The sequence below is a fragment of the Dipodomys spectabilis genome, unplaced genomic scaffold (assembly GCF_019054845.1).
Source record: "Dipodomys spectabilis isolate Male_0828 unplaced genomic scaffold, ASM1905484v1 ptg000032l, whole genome shotgun sequence".
In the NCBI taxonomy this organism is placed as follows: Eukaryota; Metazoa; Chordata; class Mammalia; order Rodentia; family Heteromyidae; genus Dipodomys; species Dipodomys spectabilis.
In genome coordinates, this window is record NW_024870709.1 from 29314930 (window position 1) to 29334996 (window position 20067).

At 34.1% G+C, this 20067-nt stretch overlaps 1 protein-coding gene across 8 annotated transcripts in view; it reads left to right on the forward strand.

Annotated features, from left to right (window-relative positions):
* The window catches only part of Bbx (BBX high mobility group box domain containing), a 218316-nt gene that overhangs the window by 164940 nt on the left and 33309 nt on the right, over positions 1 to 20067 (forward strand). For 6 of the 8 annotated variants that reach the window (XM_042676675.1, XM_042676679.1, XM_042676681.1 and 3 more), the window contains 2 exons: positions 2038 to 2112; positions 6771 to 6851. In XM_042676675.1, the coding sequence (XP_042532609.1) occupies positions 2038 to 2112; positions 6771 to 6851 (156 nt within the window). The remainder of the gene's footprint in view (positions 1 to 2037; positions 2113 to 6770; positions 6852 to 20067) is intronic. The other 2 variants (XM_042676682.1, XM_042676680.1) reach the window with 2 other exon arrangements.

Here is a 20067-nt window from a genome sequence, read left to right on the forward strand (position 1 = left end):
TCTCTCTCTCTCTCTCTCTCTCTCTCACACACACACACACACACACATTTTTTGTCTTTATTGGCCTCTGTCTGAGATCTGGCATGGATTCCAATAATTTGTTTGTGCAAGAATTGAACAGAGTATTCACTCTGCAGTCCCTTTTCATCAGAAGTTATAGAGGTGCCAAATTAGGTTAGACCCAACTTTGAAAGCAGAATGACCCCTGAAACTTAAAAAGTCTAGTAAAATCTCATGTGAAATCTGAGAGAGATATTAGAATATGTTTATTTTGTTGCCTCTGTGGCATGCCTAAGATTTCAGAGATCTCTGGCAGTATTGTTTAATATGAAGGGTTCTGGCTTAATTCTTGTTCAAGAGCTACTATTTTTGCCACTAATTGAACTCTGACAGTATCTCATTATCACCTTAAAAGTATCCTTCTGTTTAAAACTTATAAAATGCTTTTCAAAAAAGCTAGATGTATGATGATACTAGTTCTTTTTTGTTTATGCCCTAATTTAAATTTCTAAAGAAAGATATTATAGGTTAGGCATTTCTTTTTACGCAAATTGCTTACTCTTTCAGAATGTTATTAGTAAGAATGAAATGTAGTATCTAAAGTAAGTTCTATTAAGTTTACAATTCCAAAGACTTCAGAAAAATCCCTTTGATTCCTTTTGGTAGTCCATCACACTTGTATTTAGTATTTACTGGAAATTACAGTTTCAGTGGTTTAAATAAGAAAAGTTCTGAAATTTCAGCCTTTAATGTTTTCAGATTAATTGCTTAAATTTTATCCATTCATAATCTTTTGTTTATGTCTAGTTTTCTAATTAGAGTCTGCTAGACTTTTTTCTTCTTACTGATATTTGTTTTAAAAATGCTTATCTATCTGATTAATATAAAAATCAGTTTCCAGTACTCTTTACACTAATACTCTCATCCTTAATCACCATTTTAATACTGTATTCCCCACATTATCACACTATTTGTCTAACTTCTAAAAGTGACTTTTCTTGAAACTGAGTTTTTCTGGTTGAAGAGTTATGATTCAGGCTCATTTATTACTTAGTAATCTGTGATGTATTTATCTACACAGTTACTTCCAGAGATTTCAGTGGGAAAAAAATGGGCTGAAACTGTAATGCTCAAGATTTTTGCTCTTAGGATTCACTTTCATCAGTTTGTAGCTAGATAAAAAGAAGCTTTATTCATTTTAGAACTAAAATTAGTAACTGCTTTGCATTCAGAACATCCTTGAACGTGTTTATACATGACCCTTAGCAGTTTGAATGTGGCTACCATTCAAAACAGAAGGAAATAAAAGGTCTAGTTTACTCACGTGTTTTATGATACCATCTTCTATCCACTGGTGGACTGGGGAAGGAGAAGGAAAGGAAGTGGGAGAGAGAGAAGGAGAGATAGAGATCTTTAAAAAGTTGTTTTTCATGTTTACTGAACAATTACTGAGGTCTGCTGCTATGCCAGACAATTCATTTTTTTCTAACTATAATCTTATAAAATGGAAATTGTCATCATCATCATCATCATTTAAAGTTGGAAAAAATAAGTTTCAGAATGTTGAGCTGAGCTGTCCAAGGTCATGGAGCTGGTAAGTAACAGAGCTAAAATTTAATTCCGGATACCCAACCCATCTCCATATGATTTCTCATGCTTGAAGTGAGTATTGTAGAGAAGAGAGTGACTGGCTTTACTTGTAGCTTCTAGCTTTAAATACTATACTACTAAAATATTCACTGAAATTAGAGAGTTCTTATTAATAGGTGTCTTTAACTGCTGTTTGATAAATACCCGATAACCCTTACAGAGACTCCCACGTGAGCCAAATTGTATTTTTGTTCTTTTCAGCCATCTGTTTTTAGAAACATGGCCTTCATCTTCCCTTTATCATTTTATCCTGCGTCTCTAAAAGAGATGGAGGTGATGACTCATGTCTGAGTCTTTTCAATGTCTGCAGTGGAAATACATGGCAGAATCTAATAGTCTGCTATAGGAAAATAGCCTTGTACATTAAAGTGACTTGGTTCCTTTCAGATATCGTCAAGTACATCCCATCCTGATGTTCCTACAAAGCAGTGTCAAGCATCAGCCTTGTTTCAGTTTGCAGAGGTAATCTTTTTTAGTGCTTATTGGGCTCAGAAATCTTGTTGATCTCAGCAAATACTGATAAAGAATTTTAATAATGTATGGTGAACTTTAGGTTTGCCTCTTGCATACAGAGTGTCTGTGTGGTTTTGTTGCCATTGTGGTAATCATAGTCAGATTAGCTCTTAGGTCTCATACCCATCTTACAAGTATTCATTGAGGAGTTTATTCAGAGTAGACACCAGTAATTCATTTATTTCATTTTACCTTGTTTTTTGTTTAAGAAACTTGTGAAAACTGTTGTTAACATGAAGGCCAGAGGACTACAGTTTATTAGATGTTTCCAGTAGTGAAATTAGATGCTGTAACGCATGAATAATTCTCTCAAAACAAATTAAGTGGTGAATATGACCTGTCAAACTATCATCACTTAGCTTTTGATACGATATAGCAATGTCCAGCAGTTTTATTAATGTTAAATCCCAATTAGATTGGGTTAGTTCTCTCAGGATCCCAAATTTTTTTGGTTTGTCAGCCAGAAAGCACACAACAGAGATTATTTCCTTGGTTGATATGCTAAGGAGGCAAATCTGATAGTCTCAGTTTTGCTGTGGAAGCCTGGTCCTCAAACACACGCTCATTCCTACTGAGCATTATATGACAAATAATAAAATGTGTGCAGTTCATGAAAATGAGATATTGCCTGCTTTGGGTCTTTTTACTTTTCAGATCTTTCTTTTTTATTAATTCCAGCAAAAAAAAAACATATTAGAAACTAAGCAATATTTTATAGAGTTGAGAGAAGATGACAAGTAGAATTGTTCTGTTTAATATTGATGTATTGAATCACTTTGTTACATTTGAATCATCAGTGCTGCATAGGTGAAATGTAAAATGATATCTTTTTGGCACAGAAAACCTGGCCTTTTACTTTGAAAATGAGAAAAAATATTTTTAGTTCTTATCTTTTTAAGAAAATGCTTTTTCTTCTTAGAATACTGTCAATGCTGCGATTGTGTAGTATCATTTGGCCTGCTTATGTATTAGGCTTCTTTGCAAGTTTTGGGTTTAGCTACTGTGGTCTATTGTATAAAATTGGTAACAAAAGTACATGTTATCATTCATAAAGAACAATTTGCTTGATGAATCTGAATGCATTAAGATTTTATTATAATTTTTCTATGCTGATAAACAGGCTGCACTTTCCAGGGAAATAGCACTTTCTTGCTCTTCTCTAGTTGCTAACACTCATTTATTGATGCTACCAAGTTTTCCAAGAGTTAAAAAAGAATTTGGGCATGTTGACTAAATTCATTTTTAATGTTGATATCTGAATCATTCCCATCCAGCTTGTCAGAACATTTCATTCACAACAGTATTTTTTTTGCCATATATTCTGTTTGATAAAAAATTCTTTATTCTGTAATGTGAACGTAGAAAGGTGTAGTACTTTATCTTCAACATCCCTGATATTTGCATATTTATTGGCTACCAAAAGTATTCAACTTAGTATGAAATGTCATCATAGAATATCTCAGCTGGTGTTGATGTGTGCCTGACAGCATGATTGTTACTTAAAAGATAATGTCAACAGACTCCTTAGGAGCTCTTGAAGCTGTAGGGCAGCTCTGAGGGACCTGGGGATGGATGGTATAACTTCTAAGATGTAATTCTCCAGAATGAGATCCTAAACAAAGTAATCTGTTCTTGATGCTCATCTGTCCTCTACTCAGATAGTGAGAAGATTTGGTCCTCAATTCTTAATTTGACTTAGTGTTTTTTCAACCTGCTCAATAGCACATGCCTTGGAAGGCTTTTGATTTTGACATGAAGTGTATATAGAAGTTAAAGAAGCTTAAAATTGTTCATTTAAACCTTGGGAAGACATTTAGCCATACCTTCTCTTGAGAAAATTGGTGTGTGTCTGTGTGTGTGTGTCTGTGTGTGTGTGTCTGTGTGTGTGTCTGTGTCTGTGTATCTGTGTGTGTGTTTAACAAGAGACAGTGAAAATTAAAAAAAAAAAAAGCCCTGGACATTTCTTTGTGTTTTTTTTTTTTTTTCTTTCACATCAAATCCTAAGGTTCCACTTTGAAAGCTGAAAAGGTAGTTTCTTTCCTAACCAAATCTTATGATTTAAGCCTATTGAAATTAATTTACAGTTAACAACAAACCTCAGTGAAGCACGTTTCATTTAAAAGTTCTTTAGTGGATATTTACATTAAAGGAAAAAAATAATATTTGAGTTTAAAAAGTTCTAGAGAGGGCAGAGATTGCCTCCCCTTATTTCAGCCTGCTTCTCATTCCACATCAGTGGTATTCGTATTTCATCAAGATTTCACTTGACCCATCTGATTTGCTTCTAGCAGGGAGCTGTTGTTTTCCATTATTTAACAGGTCTAAAAGTCATGATTAATCCATACATTTTCTTCTCTGCTATATGAGTGACTCTTAAGCCTACAGTTTATCTTTGCATTGAAAAATTACATATCTGCTTGAAAAAGAGCTAATCTAGATGATTTAGACAAAAATTTGGACATTAATACTTTGCCACGGTAAGTAGAGGCTATCAAACAGTAGATCCAAATTTAAAGCACTCACTTTATGATGGAATACCCAGTATGTTATAGAATATTACATTTGATAGAAAGCACCATACACTACACTGCAGTTAATCAGTGAACATTATTACGTGTTTTTTCAGAAGTGTTAATATTTCTTTTAAAGTAAGAAAGACCAATCATCTTCATATTGTTCATTTGTTCTTTGATTTATTCATTTATTCCACAGTTGTCATTTTTCCCCCTAGCTCCAGTGTTTATAATATCACCTCATAATTGCAAAAGATTGATTTACCGAATTTTATTTTCTGATCTTTACCACCTATTTCCTTGGTCTACTCATTTACCTAAGACAGCTATAAAATGAATAATTTAATATCCTGGTTGATCATTTTTCTTACTATCAAAGGCATCATTATGAGTGAAATTTCTGAGAAAAAATTTATAACATAGAAAAAAAATTTATAACATAGAGAAAGCCCTAATACAAAACCCTAAGGAAAACATTTAAAGGATCACTGTAAGATGAGCCAGTAAGGAGGGGCCTGAGAGGTAACACTCCACAGTACAAGAAGTTTTCCAAAATAGTGATTAGCATAATAGATTCAGCCATTGAAATGAACATGTTCAGTTTTCCACCAAAACTTCTCCCAAAAATTAAGTTAAAAGATACATTTTTAGAAAACATATCTCACCAATAAGTCTTCTCATGAAAATTTTTCTTTTGAAAATTAAAAAAAATCCTCAGTATAGCTAAGTCTTTCAGTTTCTATAGATGGCTAAATTTTATAATTGGACTAAAAAGTTTATTAGTACTAATGGGTACATCATTAGTACTGATAATTATACCATGTATTGAGAATATTATATGACATTAGTTATGCTGCTTATTAACAAAGTGTAATCTTCACAATGTAATACTTCATTCCATAAGTCACTAAGAGTCAATGATACTAAAGTATTGCTTTCTCTATAGTCTAAAGAAAAATCAAATACTTGAAAAATGTAAAAGGAGTTTACTTATCTAGCATTTACAAGGCACCAACACTGAAATAGGCCTCATAATTTCCTTAAACTGTCCCATTTTTAAAATGGTTGGAGAAACTTATAGAGTTCGTGTCTCTACAAAGGCCATTTTTGTAAGTATGGAGAATTCCATCTAGTGGTGAGTACTAACAGTCAGGTGACCCTCAGGTCAGGACTGTAAGGAAGGGTACAGTCACCAGGCACAGTTCCCTGCTAAACAGAATTGAGAAATAGCTCTATCTAAACTGATTCAGAATCTCAAAGATATAAAATAGAGCATGACTAGCTACTCTAATGATGACAGTTTCTCCAGGGGAAGAATGCTGTGTAACTGTCCTTATTAGTGGATGTCCTTTTCAGCTCTCACTGAGGCTAGAAATGGAAAGCAAAATTTTCATGTGTAAACAAGAAAGAGCAGTACTGTTCATTTTTATCAGTGCCCAAACACTATTTAGCCAATGTTGTAGAAAAACAGGTCGTCAGTATAATTTTATGTATATGCTGATATTCCCAACATAATATAGGTTCTTAACTGACTACCTTAAATTTGTGGTCTTGCTTGTCAGTTTTGAATATATTTTAGGGCATTCTCTCAAACCAGGGTCAGTATTTTATAGAAAACTCTTGAATTCCTTCCAATCCCTATCTTACTGCCTAACCACATGTTATATTTTCAAAAGCAAAAAAAAAAAAAAAAAAAGTTGACTGTTAGTGCTTTCCTTCCTCAGAGATCCCAAATACTTGCTTAGGGGTTGGTAAATTCAGAATGGTTTTCAATCTCTGATATTTGGTTAGTACTTAAGCAGAAATAAGATCCATGCTGGAGGTTATAGAGTTAAATCTAAAGCCTTTTACCTGTAAGATAATACTTGTGTCATTAACTATCCACCCAACCCACACTTATATTTTGGTATTACTTTTGAGCTACTGTAAATGGTTCTCCAAATGATCATTCAGAATTGACATGTTTAAAGTTACTAGGTACATGGGAGCGATGATATTCCCATAAAGGAAGAAAATACCTCAGTCTGCATGAATGGAAAACAAAAGATTCCAGTGTCACAATTAATATTCTTTATGTAAATTGTTTCTCAATAGATCTCCTCACACACTTCCCAGTTGGGTGGCACTGAGTCTGTGAAACGCTGTGGGAAGTCTGCGCTCTTTCAACTGGCAGAGGCAAGTTAAAAAGAACACATTGAGATGAGATCTGCAAAGAAATCTCAAAGTCACGCTAGCAGTGTTCTTTAAGCTACACCGTCTTTACTTGTGATCACAAAATGAGTTATAGCTAATTTTCAATGGTGAACACCTTGACTTTGAATTTTGAAAAAAGGAATGTTGCTGTTGAAAGTCATTAAGCATTTACAAAGGTTACAAGGGGATTATACAAAGCCTTTCTTTCTCACAGGTAATAATTTAAAATAGTGTTAGTTTATTCTTTCTTTGATTGTTGTTGTTTTCTCAAATGAGAGTCCAATGTGAGAGAGAAAAAGAGACTTGGTTATTTTCTTCTAATTCCTTAAAAGATACTACTTTTTAAGTTAGACTTTTAATCTTTTGCAGTGGGTTGGGGAGTTAGTAAAGAACTCATACTGCTTGTTCAGACCTCTGAGTTGTTAACATCTGTCACTTACACTTTTGATATGATGTGTGTATAAAATGCTATTCTTTTGGCAAAGTAGAAAATATAATTTCGTAAAGACTTTAAAGGACTGAGTCCTCACTTGAGGTTAAGATAGGGAAGAATGTGCCGGAACAGGGGCTTTCTCTACCAGGCTATGATCACTGCTTCAAAGAAGCAAGTGAGAGAAATTTCCTGGGCATCAGGTTACTATTGATGCAGTTTTCTTAGTTGGTGTGAAATTAGGAATTACAAAATGAATGATCAAAAACATTAACTGTTTCCTTTCATTTTTCTGTTTTTTTCTTAAATGAGCTTCTTCTGAGTTCTTTTGTGGATAATATTGTTCTTTTATCAATTCTTGGCAATTATTGAATTTCTTAAAAATATGCTTATTTTTTCAGTGTTGGTGCTTTGTCCATGCTAGACAAGGGCTTCTTACTTCTGAGTTCATGGAACTTCACCCCAGCCTTGTAATTTATTGACTTTTAGATTTGAAAGTAGTTTATATTATAAATACTTGGGAGTTGGAAATAGCTAATATCCTTAAATTAGCCTTTCAAAGCCTAGCGAGATCCATGTAAAATGGAGGGCTGAAATACTTTTGACATATTCTTGTGTAAGTCAAATTCAGATCCAAATGGAAGACTGTGAGTGACAGGAAAACTCCAAGAAAAACTTAGAAAACTGGTGAATCTGTGTAAAGTATTACTTCAGTTACAACTACAAGTGAGAAGAGTGTTGGGCTGGAAGCATAATTTAGTGGTAGGGTATTTCGAATAAGAGCAAGGTCCTGTATTCAAGTCTCCAGTATCTCAGAAAGAACTGAGAATCTGATGGGAGCACTTCTGGAATTAGGCTTGAAAAGGAATCTTAGTAAAGAGACTATGAGTTTTTTAATATGTAGAGTATCAGGACTATTTGAAAAAGAAAAGTAGCTTTATTTTTGGAATAATATAGATTTATGGGCCATCTGCTTTTTCTGAATATATTGTGAATGTATATGTATGCCTAAGCCACATATATACAAATAAAATATTAAACAACATTAAATTATAAAATTTTCTGAGTATATGACTAATCTTCTAATTAAACTTTTTTTGGTTATATACATATGAGCCTTTGGGATATTTTTCCATTAAGGGCTGGAGTGCTAGAGAGTAAATTTGTTCTGCTCTTTTTTTCCAGTCACTGAAAAAAAACATTTTGAATTAAATCAGAGCTCATTAAAACAAGCATTCTTCTAATTTGTAGGGATGCATCCCAAATACGAAACAGATGCTATGGTTTAACAGATGTTTGAATGTTCATATCACAATTTAAAGGGGTAAAATGTCTGAAATAAGCCTATTCCAATCATAGCAAATCAGCTTAGACTCATACTTACTTTCTTAAAACATTTGAGTAAAAATACATACTTTGATAAAATAAGGATGTTAAAAAATAATTTGTCAAGAAAATCTTCTTACATTATTTGTACCATGTAAATATGATACCATAATTCTACTACAGTGTTTTAGAATAATATCCTAAAGCCTTCCTAGTTTCTAATTAAATATAAAATGTGCACAATGGATTAATCAGAATAGCCAAATAATCACCAGTAGATAAAATGTTTCCCTCATTTTTATCCCATGAATGTTTGGTGCTCACTCTTTAACAAAGCAGAGTATCTAATTATTCCTGGTGCCTCTTCAAAGAATAAGTATAACAAGATATTGAGGAGGATTTTACTGATTCTTAGAACTGGTGGTGGTGGTGTTTCAAATTTGAAGAGACAGCTTTAAATTTACGTATTTTGAGAAGAAAACTACCAAGAAATTACTTCTGAGTTGGACTGAGCCCTTCTCTTTCATTTTATAATTTATTATTCCCAATACCTCAAGAAAGCCTCTCATTAGCTCTTTAAACTAAGTTATTCTAAGAATAGGGGATGTCATGGGCCATCCAGACAACTTGCCTTCTCTTTGTCTCGTATGTGAAAGCATCATTTACCCCTTTCTATCTAGGACAGTGCAGGCAGCTTCACTGTTGAAAATTGTGGAAGGGGAATGAGAGAAGTATCTTTTTGTGCCTTGATCCAAAGCAGGAAGAACTCTGCTACCTACTTGGATTTTGACATTGTAAAGACATGTATTTTCCAAAGTCCAAGTGATATATCAGAAAGTACCTTAGTGGCTAGGTGCCAGTAGCTCATACACATAAACCTAGCTACTCAGCAGGCTGAGATCTGGAGGATTGTGGTTCAAAGCAGTCCAGGAAGAAAAGTCTCTGGGACTTCCATCTCCAAAATAATAACCAGCAGAAAGGGCAGAAAGAGGGGATGCGAGGGAAGGAATTAGTTTGATCCATTAGAGGCCAATGGACAGTAAGACAATAATGCAATAATAAGGATTGGCAGAGGGCAGATCTGGAACTGTTACGTCAGGGAAATATAATCAGAATGCCTTTCAGAAGACTCTCTGAAGTATTCCCACAAGCAGGAGTAGCATTTATCTGGTTTATACCAGTACAACCATCTTACTAAAACATCAAAATACTTCCTGCTGTTAGTAACTTAACTCCATGAATACCTTTGCAGAAACTCTACCATCATTCCCAAGCTGTCCTTATCCTATAGGATCCTGTTCCTGAGGCTATATACTTTCTGGTCAGTTGCGCACCCCCCCCACCCCAATGCCTATGCATTAAGTATGTTGAATTCCACTTCTGCCAGTCATTATAGAGAAAGTCTTTTGTAGAGAAATCAATGAAAACAGGAAGTCATAACTCATGGGAAGCTAGTTTTACCTCTGTCATCTGTCATCTTCTTCTGTATCTAAAACAGTATTTTAATTTTATGAAGGTCCAGGAGCCAGCCTCAAAACTAAGTACTATCCCTTTCCCAAATCTATCACATGGACTACAGTAGAAGAAGTAAGTGAGCAAATTTCCCTAAGTTAGGAATATTGCTTTATAGCAAGCAAACATCTTCTCCTTGGCAAGAAGCAAATAATATCTTAGACATCATTTATTGCTATGTACTGCACCTCAGATGAGCAGGAAAAAAAATTGGAGGTAGTTTACGTAGGCACAGAGAGACCTGGATTAACCTACACTCTCAGTTTGCTGTTGTAAAGGTTCCTCTCCTTTCCCCATGGCTTTGGAGCTGGGAGACGCTCCAAGGAAAACCCTTGTTTGGGTATATAACTGATATTTTAATGAATTATTAATGCATAAAAATCAACTAAAATCCTGTGATATGTAGGTGTTTAAGGCATCCATCCACACCAAGAGTGGAGATTTCTGTTGAGGTCAGAGAATTGAGAACAGTACAGCCCTTTTTGCTGTAACTTTTATAAAGTCTGTTAATTTCTACAAGTACTATAATGGATTGTTTAATCAGGTCAAAACATTGAAATAATAGTAAAACATCTTCCCTGGGATAATCATTGAATATTATAATTGCTATAGTTGGAGAACTGTGAAGACAGTTATCAAATATTTTAGCAAAAGTCTGTATAGTAGACCCTTGGTATAGGATTCCAAGGAGATTGCCACTGAGGGTAGGGGGGAACCCACAAATGTTCAAGATGTAGAGATGCTATACAATACTATATTTGTGGATACTTGATTCATTTTTCCAGTAATACCACTCAGTTTCCATGAAAGTAACAGTACTTTTCAACAAATAAAATTTCCACTATAGCACTTAAATTAATTTTGTGGCCCTTTTAGCTTGTGTTACTCTATACTTTTATATTGATTTAGGGGTACCATTTGCTTTTGGGTAAGATATTTTTACAGAATTTAGGACAACTGACAGTAATATAGAGCTGACTGAGAGTTCCTTGTCAACTGAGCTTTTTTGTTGTTGGAATTTCTTTTGATTTTCTTTATTTTTGATCATGCTCGGTCAAAATCTGTAATAAACCACAAATAAGATGGACTTATTTTATTTGAAAACCTCTAGTACCAACATTATCTAATTAACAATTTGAACAAACTTATTGATAATTGTATCACACTGTGATTTTTGCCAGTCTACTTTCATGGTAGCAGCAGTAGGGCTGCTGGAATTACCTACAGATATATGTAAACATACTTTTAGAACAGTGAGAAAGAACTAAAACTTGTAAACGTAAGATCAGATTTAGGGACTCTTTCAGGTATAGCCTTAGTATTTTGGAATATGATGAGGGACTGATAAAATAATTTTAAATATTCTTTAAAATAGGTAAAAAAATTATGGAAGTTTTTTTTCTACAAGTAAGTCTTATTTAACTGAAGACGATAATGATATACATTTATTATCTGCTGTGTATTTGGTATCATTTTAAGTACTTTATATGTATTAATTTAATTCTCAGAACTGTCCTTAGAAGTGGGTACTACTTTCATCCCTCTTTAACATATTAGGAAATCAGAGAATGTTGCTTAAGATAATAAGGAGTGTTAAGTAATAGAGCCTTGTCAAGAACTGTCTCCGTGGACTATGCTCTTTAAACTATATGCTATTTTTTTTGGCCTGTTTTTCCTTCCTTCCTTCCTTCCTTCCTTCCTTCCTTCCTTCCTTCCTTCCTTCCTTCCTTCCTTCCTTCCTTCCTTCCTTCCCTACCTGCCTCCCTTCCTCCCTTCTTCCCTTCCTCCATTCTTCCTTTCCTTCCTCCTCCCCTTCTTCCCTTCCTCCTCCCCTCCTTCTTTCCCCTCCTTCTTATTCATATTAGCTACACCAGAGGGGAGGGAGGGTTAATTACAGCATTTCCATACATGAAAACAATGTATTTTGTTGTTCTATTTTCATACACATAAATATTCACCTTGAGATTGATTTTTGTAGCCACAGTTGTTCCTTAGTCCTCTGAAGTTTTCAGAATTCTCTCTGTGGAGCATCACCTTGAACAGTCTGAATATAGACACAGTGTGACCTTGGTTTAGATGAATTTGAATTACTGTATGTTGCCAAGTCTTACAAAGGAGTACTCATATGTGTGTACATATATACATATGTACATACACATATGTACATATATACAAATATGTCCATATATATATATGGCTGGACAAGATGACAGATGTTCAAGACTGCTGTGAAAGAAATGGAGCTTATATTTTCTTTATAGAAACTGCCTTACACTATACTTTTGAAATGGACAAGATGTGTCCTAAAACATTTTTTTTTAATAAAATGCCTATATGGAATGCTATGGAAGATACTGTAGGACATTGTGGTGTTTAGCTTCTCTTGAAGTGCTTATTCTCTGTAATAGTTTTCAGTGAGATAAGATTTTAAAGGTTAAGGAATAGGAGTAATAGGGGGGAATGAATTTGATAAAAGAACATTATATATGCTTTTATGGAAATACCCAATGAAACATCTTTGTACAATTAGTATATGCTAATGGAAAATGGAAAGGGAAAGAAAAAAGAGAGGAGCACAAAGAGTCTAATGGTTCAATGCCAGCTGGGCAGAAAGGTAGCAAGGCCCTATCTCATCTAAAAAACCTGGATGCACTGTGTACGTCTTGATCCCTGCTGTACACTGATATCACAGATCTCATAGTTTATAGGAAAGTAAGATCTTTTTTAAAAAATAGAAATCTGCTAGGTCCTTTTAGAAAACTAAAATGTTTCATCTCAATCCCCATTATACCAGCTTAGCTTTGGAGGACCTGAAATATAGAAATCTATTTAATAATTAGTTAATAATAGACCTGAGGGGAGACTTTGTAGAACAACAACTACTCATACCCCGTTCAGAATCTTTACAATCTTTTGCAATTTCTGAAGAAATAGTAAAGAAAAATGTAAGCCTCCATTTCACCTTGCCCAATGACTTTAGCAAACCAAATAAACTCTTCATATGCCCAGATATCAGTTGAGAGACCAGCTATTTTTTTGTGATAAAATAATCTTCTTAACAGCAAGGCTATCTTTCTGAGAAACTTTTAACCAGTGCATATTTTTATGACAAAAAATTCCGATTTTATTTGATTATGGGAAAAATGCACATCTTGGAAAACACTGCTAAATATCATCATAGGGTTATAGCTGCACTGTTTTGGCAGTAATAAGCCTGTAAAAAAATGACTATAAATATACCTTGGGAAAACATTTGTTTTGTACTAAAAGCAAAGATTCTGAAATTGAAAATTCCTTGTGTCAGTAGTTCTGTTTTCATGCAGCTTTATTTTTAATCTAGCTGCTGCTCACTCTTTTATAATAGACAATACAAGGCATAAGAGTAAAGTAATATGGTATATTTTGGAACTACTTACCAGTTCTTAGTACTAGTTAAATGGCTTTGGCTGTGGTATTACTTCTTACTTAAAATATATAGAACTGCACTTCTACCTCCTATCTATTATTAGGAGTAGGCCACTATTATAGGAATGCTAAAAGTAGTCTAAACTGGACTAAAAATGACAGCCATCTTGAACCTAACAGTATAAAGAATAAAATCCCTCTGTTGTACATTTTATCTCACCTCTTTAGCAATTCTATAGAGTTTTGTTTTCATAATCATTTTGTATACATTGGTCTAACACATATACCCTTAGGACCCCAGAATCAACCTACTAATGTTAGTTCTCCTTCTGGAAGTGAGTTACAGTTCTTCAAGCATAACATCATCAGGCCTTTTTAATTGTATAACCAGAGAGAAAACCACAATGTATTTCTGTTGGTAAAAAGTATTTGTGATTTTGTCTCCTTGAGTTTTATAGCTAAGGACACTGTGATTGCTAGTCTAGGCCTGGTAGTAGCATGGTCATGGTTGGCACTGGTTTTTATAGACTCATAAAGTATCTCCTATTTTGAATCAGCATGTATTTTAGACACATCAGTTACCTAAGAACTAATGAACCATTCAATTTAACACAATTATCTAGTGAATGCCTTCTTTTTTTTTAAAGGTGAGAGGATATTCTTGGAGAATATAAGGGTGAACAGAATATATTCTATGCCCTCTGAAGTATAATTATTTTTTTTTAAAAACTAGTACCTGAGGGAATAGTCAACGGGTGTCTAATCCATTGTTGGATTTAAAACATTAATTAACATTTTAACTTCATTGGACACAGCCATGGAAATTCCTTCTCTGGAAAGTATCTAGATGATTTTCTGTTTTAAAGAAGCCTTAATCATTTTAAAGAAGATTATTGTCCAATTTTAAATAATAATAGAATGAATTGTCCTTTATCACATCATGTACTATTTCAAGGCCTGATAATAAACAGCCCACTATTAAGAGGCATCTTGACTCAATAACATTCATTAATCCCATGTTTCATTTGAGTCTACAATGATTTGCTGTGTGGTTATCTGGGTATATATTTATACATGTGTTCTAATGTAGTTTGTATCCACATTTGCAAGTTCCATTCATGTATGGATATATACACTGAAGGTAGATATAAGTAGATACATTTTTACTCAAAATTAGAATGATTTCAAAAGAAAACTGATTGAGATTTTCTGCTTTTTGTTCATGGGTTTCTTTCTTTGCCCCTTGATATGAAATTACTGAACCCTAGAATAAAAATTACAAGTCTATCAAAACCACAGAATGCTGTTGCTGAAACTAATATGAATATTACTTTTTAAGAAGTTGCAGTAGTAGTAACACTAACATATATTCTCATTGTGTAAGGACCCTGAGGGATGGTTATCATAATAGGATCTTTTTACTTTGAATTAGGTAATATTTTAAGTTCTATACATGTACAATTCACTGTCATAGCATTCCCAAGACAAGAAGTACTAGCATACATCTTAAAGGTTGAGAAACTAAGCACAGATACACACACACACACACACACACACACACACACACACACACACACACGCACACATTTAATCCCATGAATAATCTTACATGATAGTGACCCCTCCATCCACACAGTCAGTGGCAGAGCCTGTCTGAAGTTCTATACAATCTGGGTCCAGACTCTGCCTTTTGAAACTTCTTCTGAATATAGGATTTGCTCACCTACGAGAGTGAAGGCACATCTCTAGCTGTTTTCAGGTTCTGTTGATGTCATTTAGAACCGACTAATAGGGGAATAAATATCACAAACAAGAAATTATGGAGTTTATTGTTACTGAGTTTTTTGTAGTAACAGAGAGGAAACTGAAGCGCTTATTAGGTAATGCTTTGAAGAATAAATTAGAATGAGAATGATTTACTTAATGGAAGTAAATTTCAAAAATACTCAAGAACTACCCTTCAAATAGACACTAAAATGAAATAAAGCTCAAGATCAATGAGAAAATCATTCTCTCACAATCTCCATTCAGCCCCCTTCCCACATCCAAAGAAGGTTCAGTTCACTCACATACACAACTCAGTGAAAAAGTAGGGTAGGATTTTATTTTCAAATTGGCTTCACCAATGAATACCTTTGCATTCATTTATAAAAGAATATGAACCTTGTATAACAAATAAGAAAAAAATACAAAGCAATATTGTTAATCAACAGGAAAAAAATACGTGAAGATCCAGTATGAAAAGTGTCTCAACTGACATTGGGAGTAAGTGAAGAATAGCCTCTCCATATCAGTAATAGGAGGCTAGAGTAAAATGCTCGCAGGATCTTCACTTAGGTTTCCTACAACAGAAAAATCAGATTGTAGGAAACTATAAGACCTTGTAAGAGAGATTTGGCTCAGTTTTGGTAATCTTTGACAAGTTGTGGAGGAAAGAATACTCAAAGCAGAAAGGAAACATCTTTGTTCTAATTTTCATAAAAAGTAAGCATAAGTGTAGACTTACTTTCTAGAAACACTGGAAATTATTATAATAATATTTAAACTCCTAGAGAAGATATAAAATGGGAATTATCCATTTCCCCAAGAAATACCTCTGTTAAATGTGCTGTCCCAGACTATTTGCTCTGCTTTATCTTAAATTCCAAATGGCTGCAAATTGCCTTTCCTCTGTCTCTTTGTCCCGTCTGTCACCTAGAATCAGCCAATGGGAGACACTGGTGAAAAGCTAGGGAATGGAAGGAAAAGAGAGGCAAATGCTTACAAGGAAGGGATGAGGAGGTATAAGAAAAAAAGCAATGGGCCCGGGAGGTTGGCTCATTGGTGGAGTGCTTGTCTTGCATGCATGAAGCCCTGGGTTCGATTCCTCAGCACCACATAAACAGAAAAAGCCGGAAGTGGCCTTGTGGCTCAAGAGGTAGAGCACTAGCCTTGAGCTGAAGAGCTGAGGCACAGTGCCCAGGCCCAGAGTTCAGGCCCCACAACCGACCAAAAAAGAAAAAGAAAAAAGCAATGATAGCATTTCTTTCATCTTTCAACCCTCTTCACAAAGACTCACTCTGTTTTCTTTTATTAGTTAGCTAGACCCTATGAACTTCCACCAAAGCTCTCTGCTATTACTAATCTCTGGGATGCTTCCTCACTTCCTGTACAAATTCCCTGTACTGTAGTTATACTTTAAGTAGTTTCTATTTACCTAGACCCTAAGTTCACAAGCCAGCCTCTTTTTGTATTTTTTTATAGCTATGTTAGATTAATAAACAAGCTAAGAGAATGCTGTTGACATACTATAGCCAGATAACAGCAAGACATTAGACAGATAATCTTATAATGTCTCTCTGAACAGAATATGGGAATTTATTAACATTATTATTAACATTCTTAGATTGTTGCAGTTTATTAATGCTCAAAAATACCTGATAAAAAGCTGCTTCCCCAAATTCCTATCCTTGACCATGTTTTATTCAGCATAGTTACCAGTGATTTAGACAAGAGCATAAAAAGCATCTCTATCAAATGTTTGTATGCCAAAACTAAAAGCTAATTCCATTTTTGAAAGAATAAACTTTATAAGGAAACAGGGTTTTCTGCTGTGTATGAAATATAAATTATAAAAATATAAGAGGCAATAAGCTTTCCAGTATATTATTATGTAGGAATGAAATCTGGATTATAATGAGTACAAGCTCCATATGAAGAAGAAGTATAATATGTTTAGGACCAAGAAAAAAAAGATTAATCTCTTGGCCCCATTAAAAAATGCCTAGTGTCCCTACCAAATGAAAATATTTCTCCTCATCTTGTGTAAGAATGGCTTAGGAACATAATGTAAGAAAGATATTGCTGAGTTGAAATACCACTTTTCTCAATTCTTGTAAAGCTTTGTGTCATTTGCAAACTGTGTTTACACACACGCTTGCTTTTGCCTCACAGTACCCCAATGTAAGTTACACTGTTACTCCATTTCTCAGTCTGTTTGTTCCTATCGATTCAAATTCCATAACTCAATGTGTATCTTTAAAGCTCGTGTGCTTGTTTATGAGACTAGTCTTTTCAGTAAAGCCTATTCTCACTCCCGTAAGACTAACAAGATGATCTATTTTGCTTACTATTAAAATAAATCAAGCATACCTGCTCTGTGATAGAGTAATAGATTCATAATCTTTGTGCAAATATTAACTGGCTCAGGAAAACTATAGTAAGTGAATTCCTGCATTGGGAAGGTTGTATTAGACAAATCAGATGACCTCTAGAGTGACACCAACTCTTGAGAGTCTGATTCGGTTTTTGGCTCATGAATAGATTTATGTTTTCTCGTTCTTAAGTTAAAAATATTTGTTTTACTTTTATAATTTCATCTCCAGAAATGTAATTGTTTTTCTGGTAATTTAAGATTAATGTATTCTATCTGTGAAGAAACTTAAGAGCCTGGAAGAGGAAAAAAAGCATGACTAGTGTTTTTGTAATTACTGACACAAGAAATATTATGCTATTTCCCAGAATATGTCCCCCGAGTGAATGTCTGCATGTGTTCCATTTCATTCCTAGCTCAGAATCCTATCAAGGATGATAAGGAGAATCATTTTGAAATATATTGAAGTAGAGAATAGAGTTTGCAAAGTATTATTAGGTTTGCTAAATTGAACCTGTACAAATGCAAACTGTCAGTATACCACTGTAAAAACCAACACTTGAATGATAAAAGGTCCTGGAAATGACCTATTAAAGGCCACCAAAATGACAGTAGTTGGAAAAGCATAAACTTTACTTTGATAATACCTTTCTGGTCTTCTTTCTGAAACTAGTATAGTCTCTTGGTTCACATATGATAGTTATTCATGAAGGGTTAAGAGGATTGAAAAAGGAAAATAAAAATTATTTTAAAGTACATAGAAAAACAAGAAATTGCCCTATAAGAACAAAATATGGCATAAAGTAGATGTGTCAGTGTTGTAAATTAACTACAGATAACATTTTGCTTTGGACTTAATTCTGGTTAGCTTAAAAAAAATTCTGTCTTTATAGTTTCTTGCTGAGTTCTAAAAGATGACTTTCTTGAGATCCTGAGAATTTAAAAAAAAACAATTCTGTTGTGAATCCTTCATATTTTAGATCTTGTCTAAGAATGGTGAAAAGGGCTGAACACCCTTGTCATATTTTTTTTTAAATCCGATATCTGTCCCCCATATCCCTGCTTCAATTTCTTCCCAATCTAACTGATCATAACATAGTTCTCCCAGAAAGGGTTGTGATGCATTGACAGTACTGAAAGGAAAAAAAAAGATGGGACAATAACATCTGATAGAATTTAATTCTCAATGTATTACCCATTTTTTAAAAAAATGAATTTTATAAATGTTAATAATCTCTAACAATTTGCCATTTGGTAAAATCATTTTTGAAAACAGATCAGTTTCCTACAGACATGCTTGATTTTGTACTGACTCAGCAAGCCCCAATACATCTTGTTCTCCAAGAGCTGAGGCAAAGCCATTTCATGTATTATGGTTGGGACTTCCAGAGCGGTCCTTAGCCAGCTCAGCATCGTCAGTGTCTTGATAAATTCCTCGAGGGCAGAAATCAGATCGCACTGATTGTTGCATGTTTAGGGGCCTTCTTGGTTACCTGGTATTTGGGAACTTATAACTTGATGTATTACAAATTGATTTTACAAGAAGTTGCAATTTCCCCATCTAGAAAATAGCCTTAGAGTACAGTTTCATTATATGAAGTTGGAGAGGAAGATGGCAGCTTTCCCCTTGGATGTCCTATTTGTGAAATTTGGAGATTTTTGGATGAATGATTTTAAAAGTTAAGCAAATTGAGACCATATGTGCAAAAGTAGCACAGGAAATATATCTTATGCAATGTGCATATTCAAATATATGAACATTTTAATAGCAAAAAAAAGCATGAATACTCACAGTAAGTGAGATGAACTGTTTAAAACATTAAACTGTTTCGGTTGATTTAGGTCAGAATATAGCCAAGTAAGTTCAGCTCATCCTATTTGCCACCAAATAAGATTGAACAAACTTGGCTTTCATTCAGAGCTTTTGTTTTTAGAGTTGGTTTTAGAGTTTTCTGTTTGCACATGAATCAAATCTGTGGTTTAATGAATCATACCATTTCTATACAAATGGAAAAGTGGAAGTTATTGTTGCTTTCCTGGTTTTCAGAGGGGGATGGTAGCAAAAGTCTAAACAGTTTTAGGATAATAAAGTACTTAGACGTCACAAAATTCTCACCAGTATAATTGTTCCATTTTATAAAGGTCACAGCCAAGTGAAGGGTGAAGTGACTCATTCTGTACCACAAAGTTCATAATTAGTAAAACTGAAAGTTAAACATGAGTCTTTCAACTAACTTTTCAGCCTATCCTCTTGCCAAATCTTACTTTCATAAGAAAATTTTTCATGATGCTAAAAAAATGATGATTCAGATACATTTATATGAAGATCAATGAGTGTATCACATTGCCTACAACTTTTTATTCATTTGAGACATTTTAGTTAGTTGGCAGAA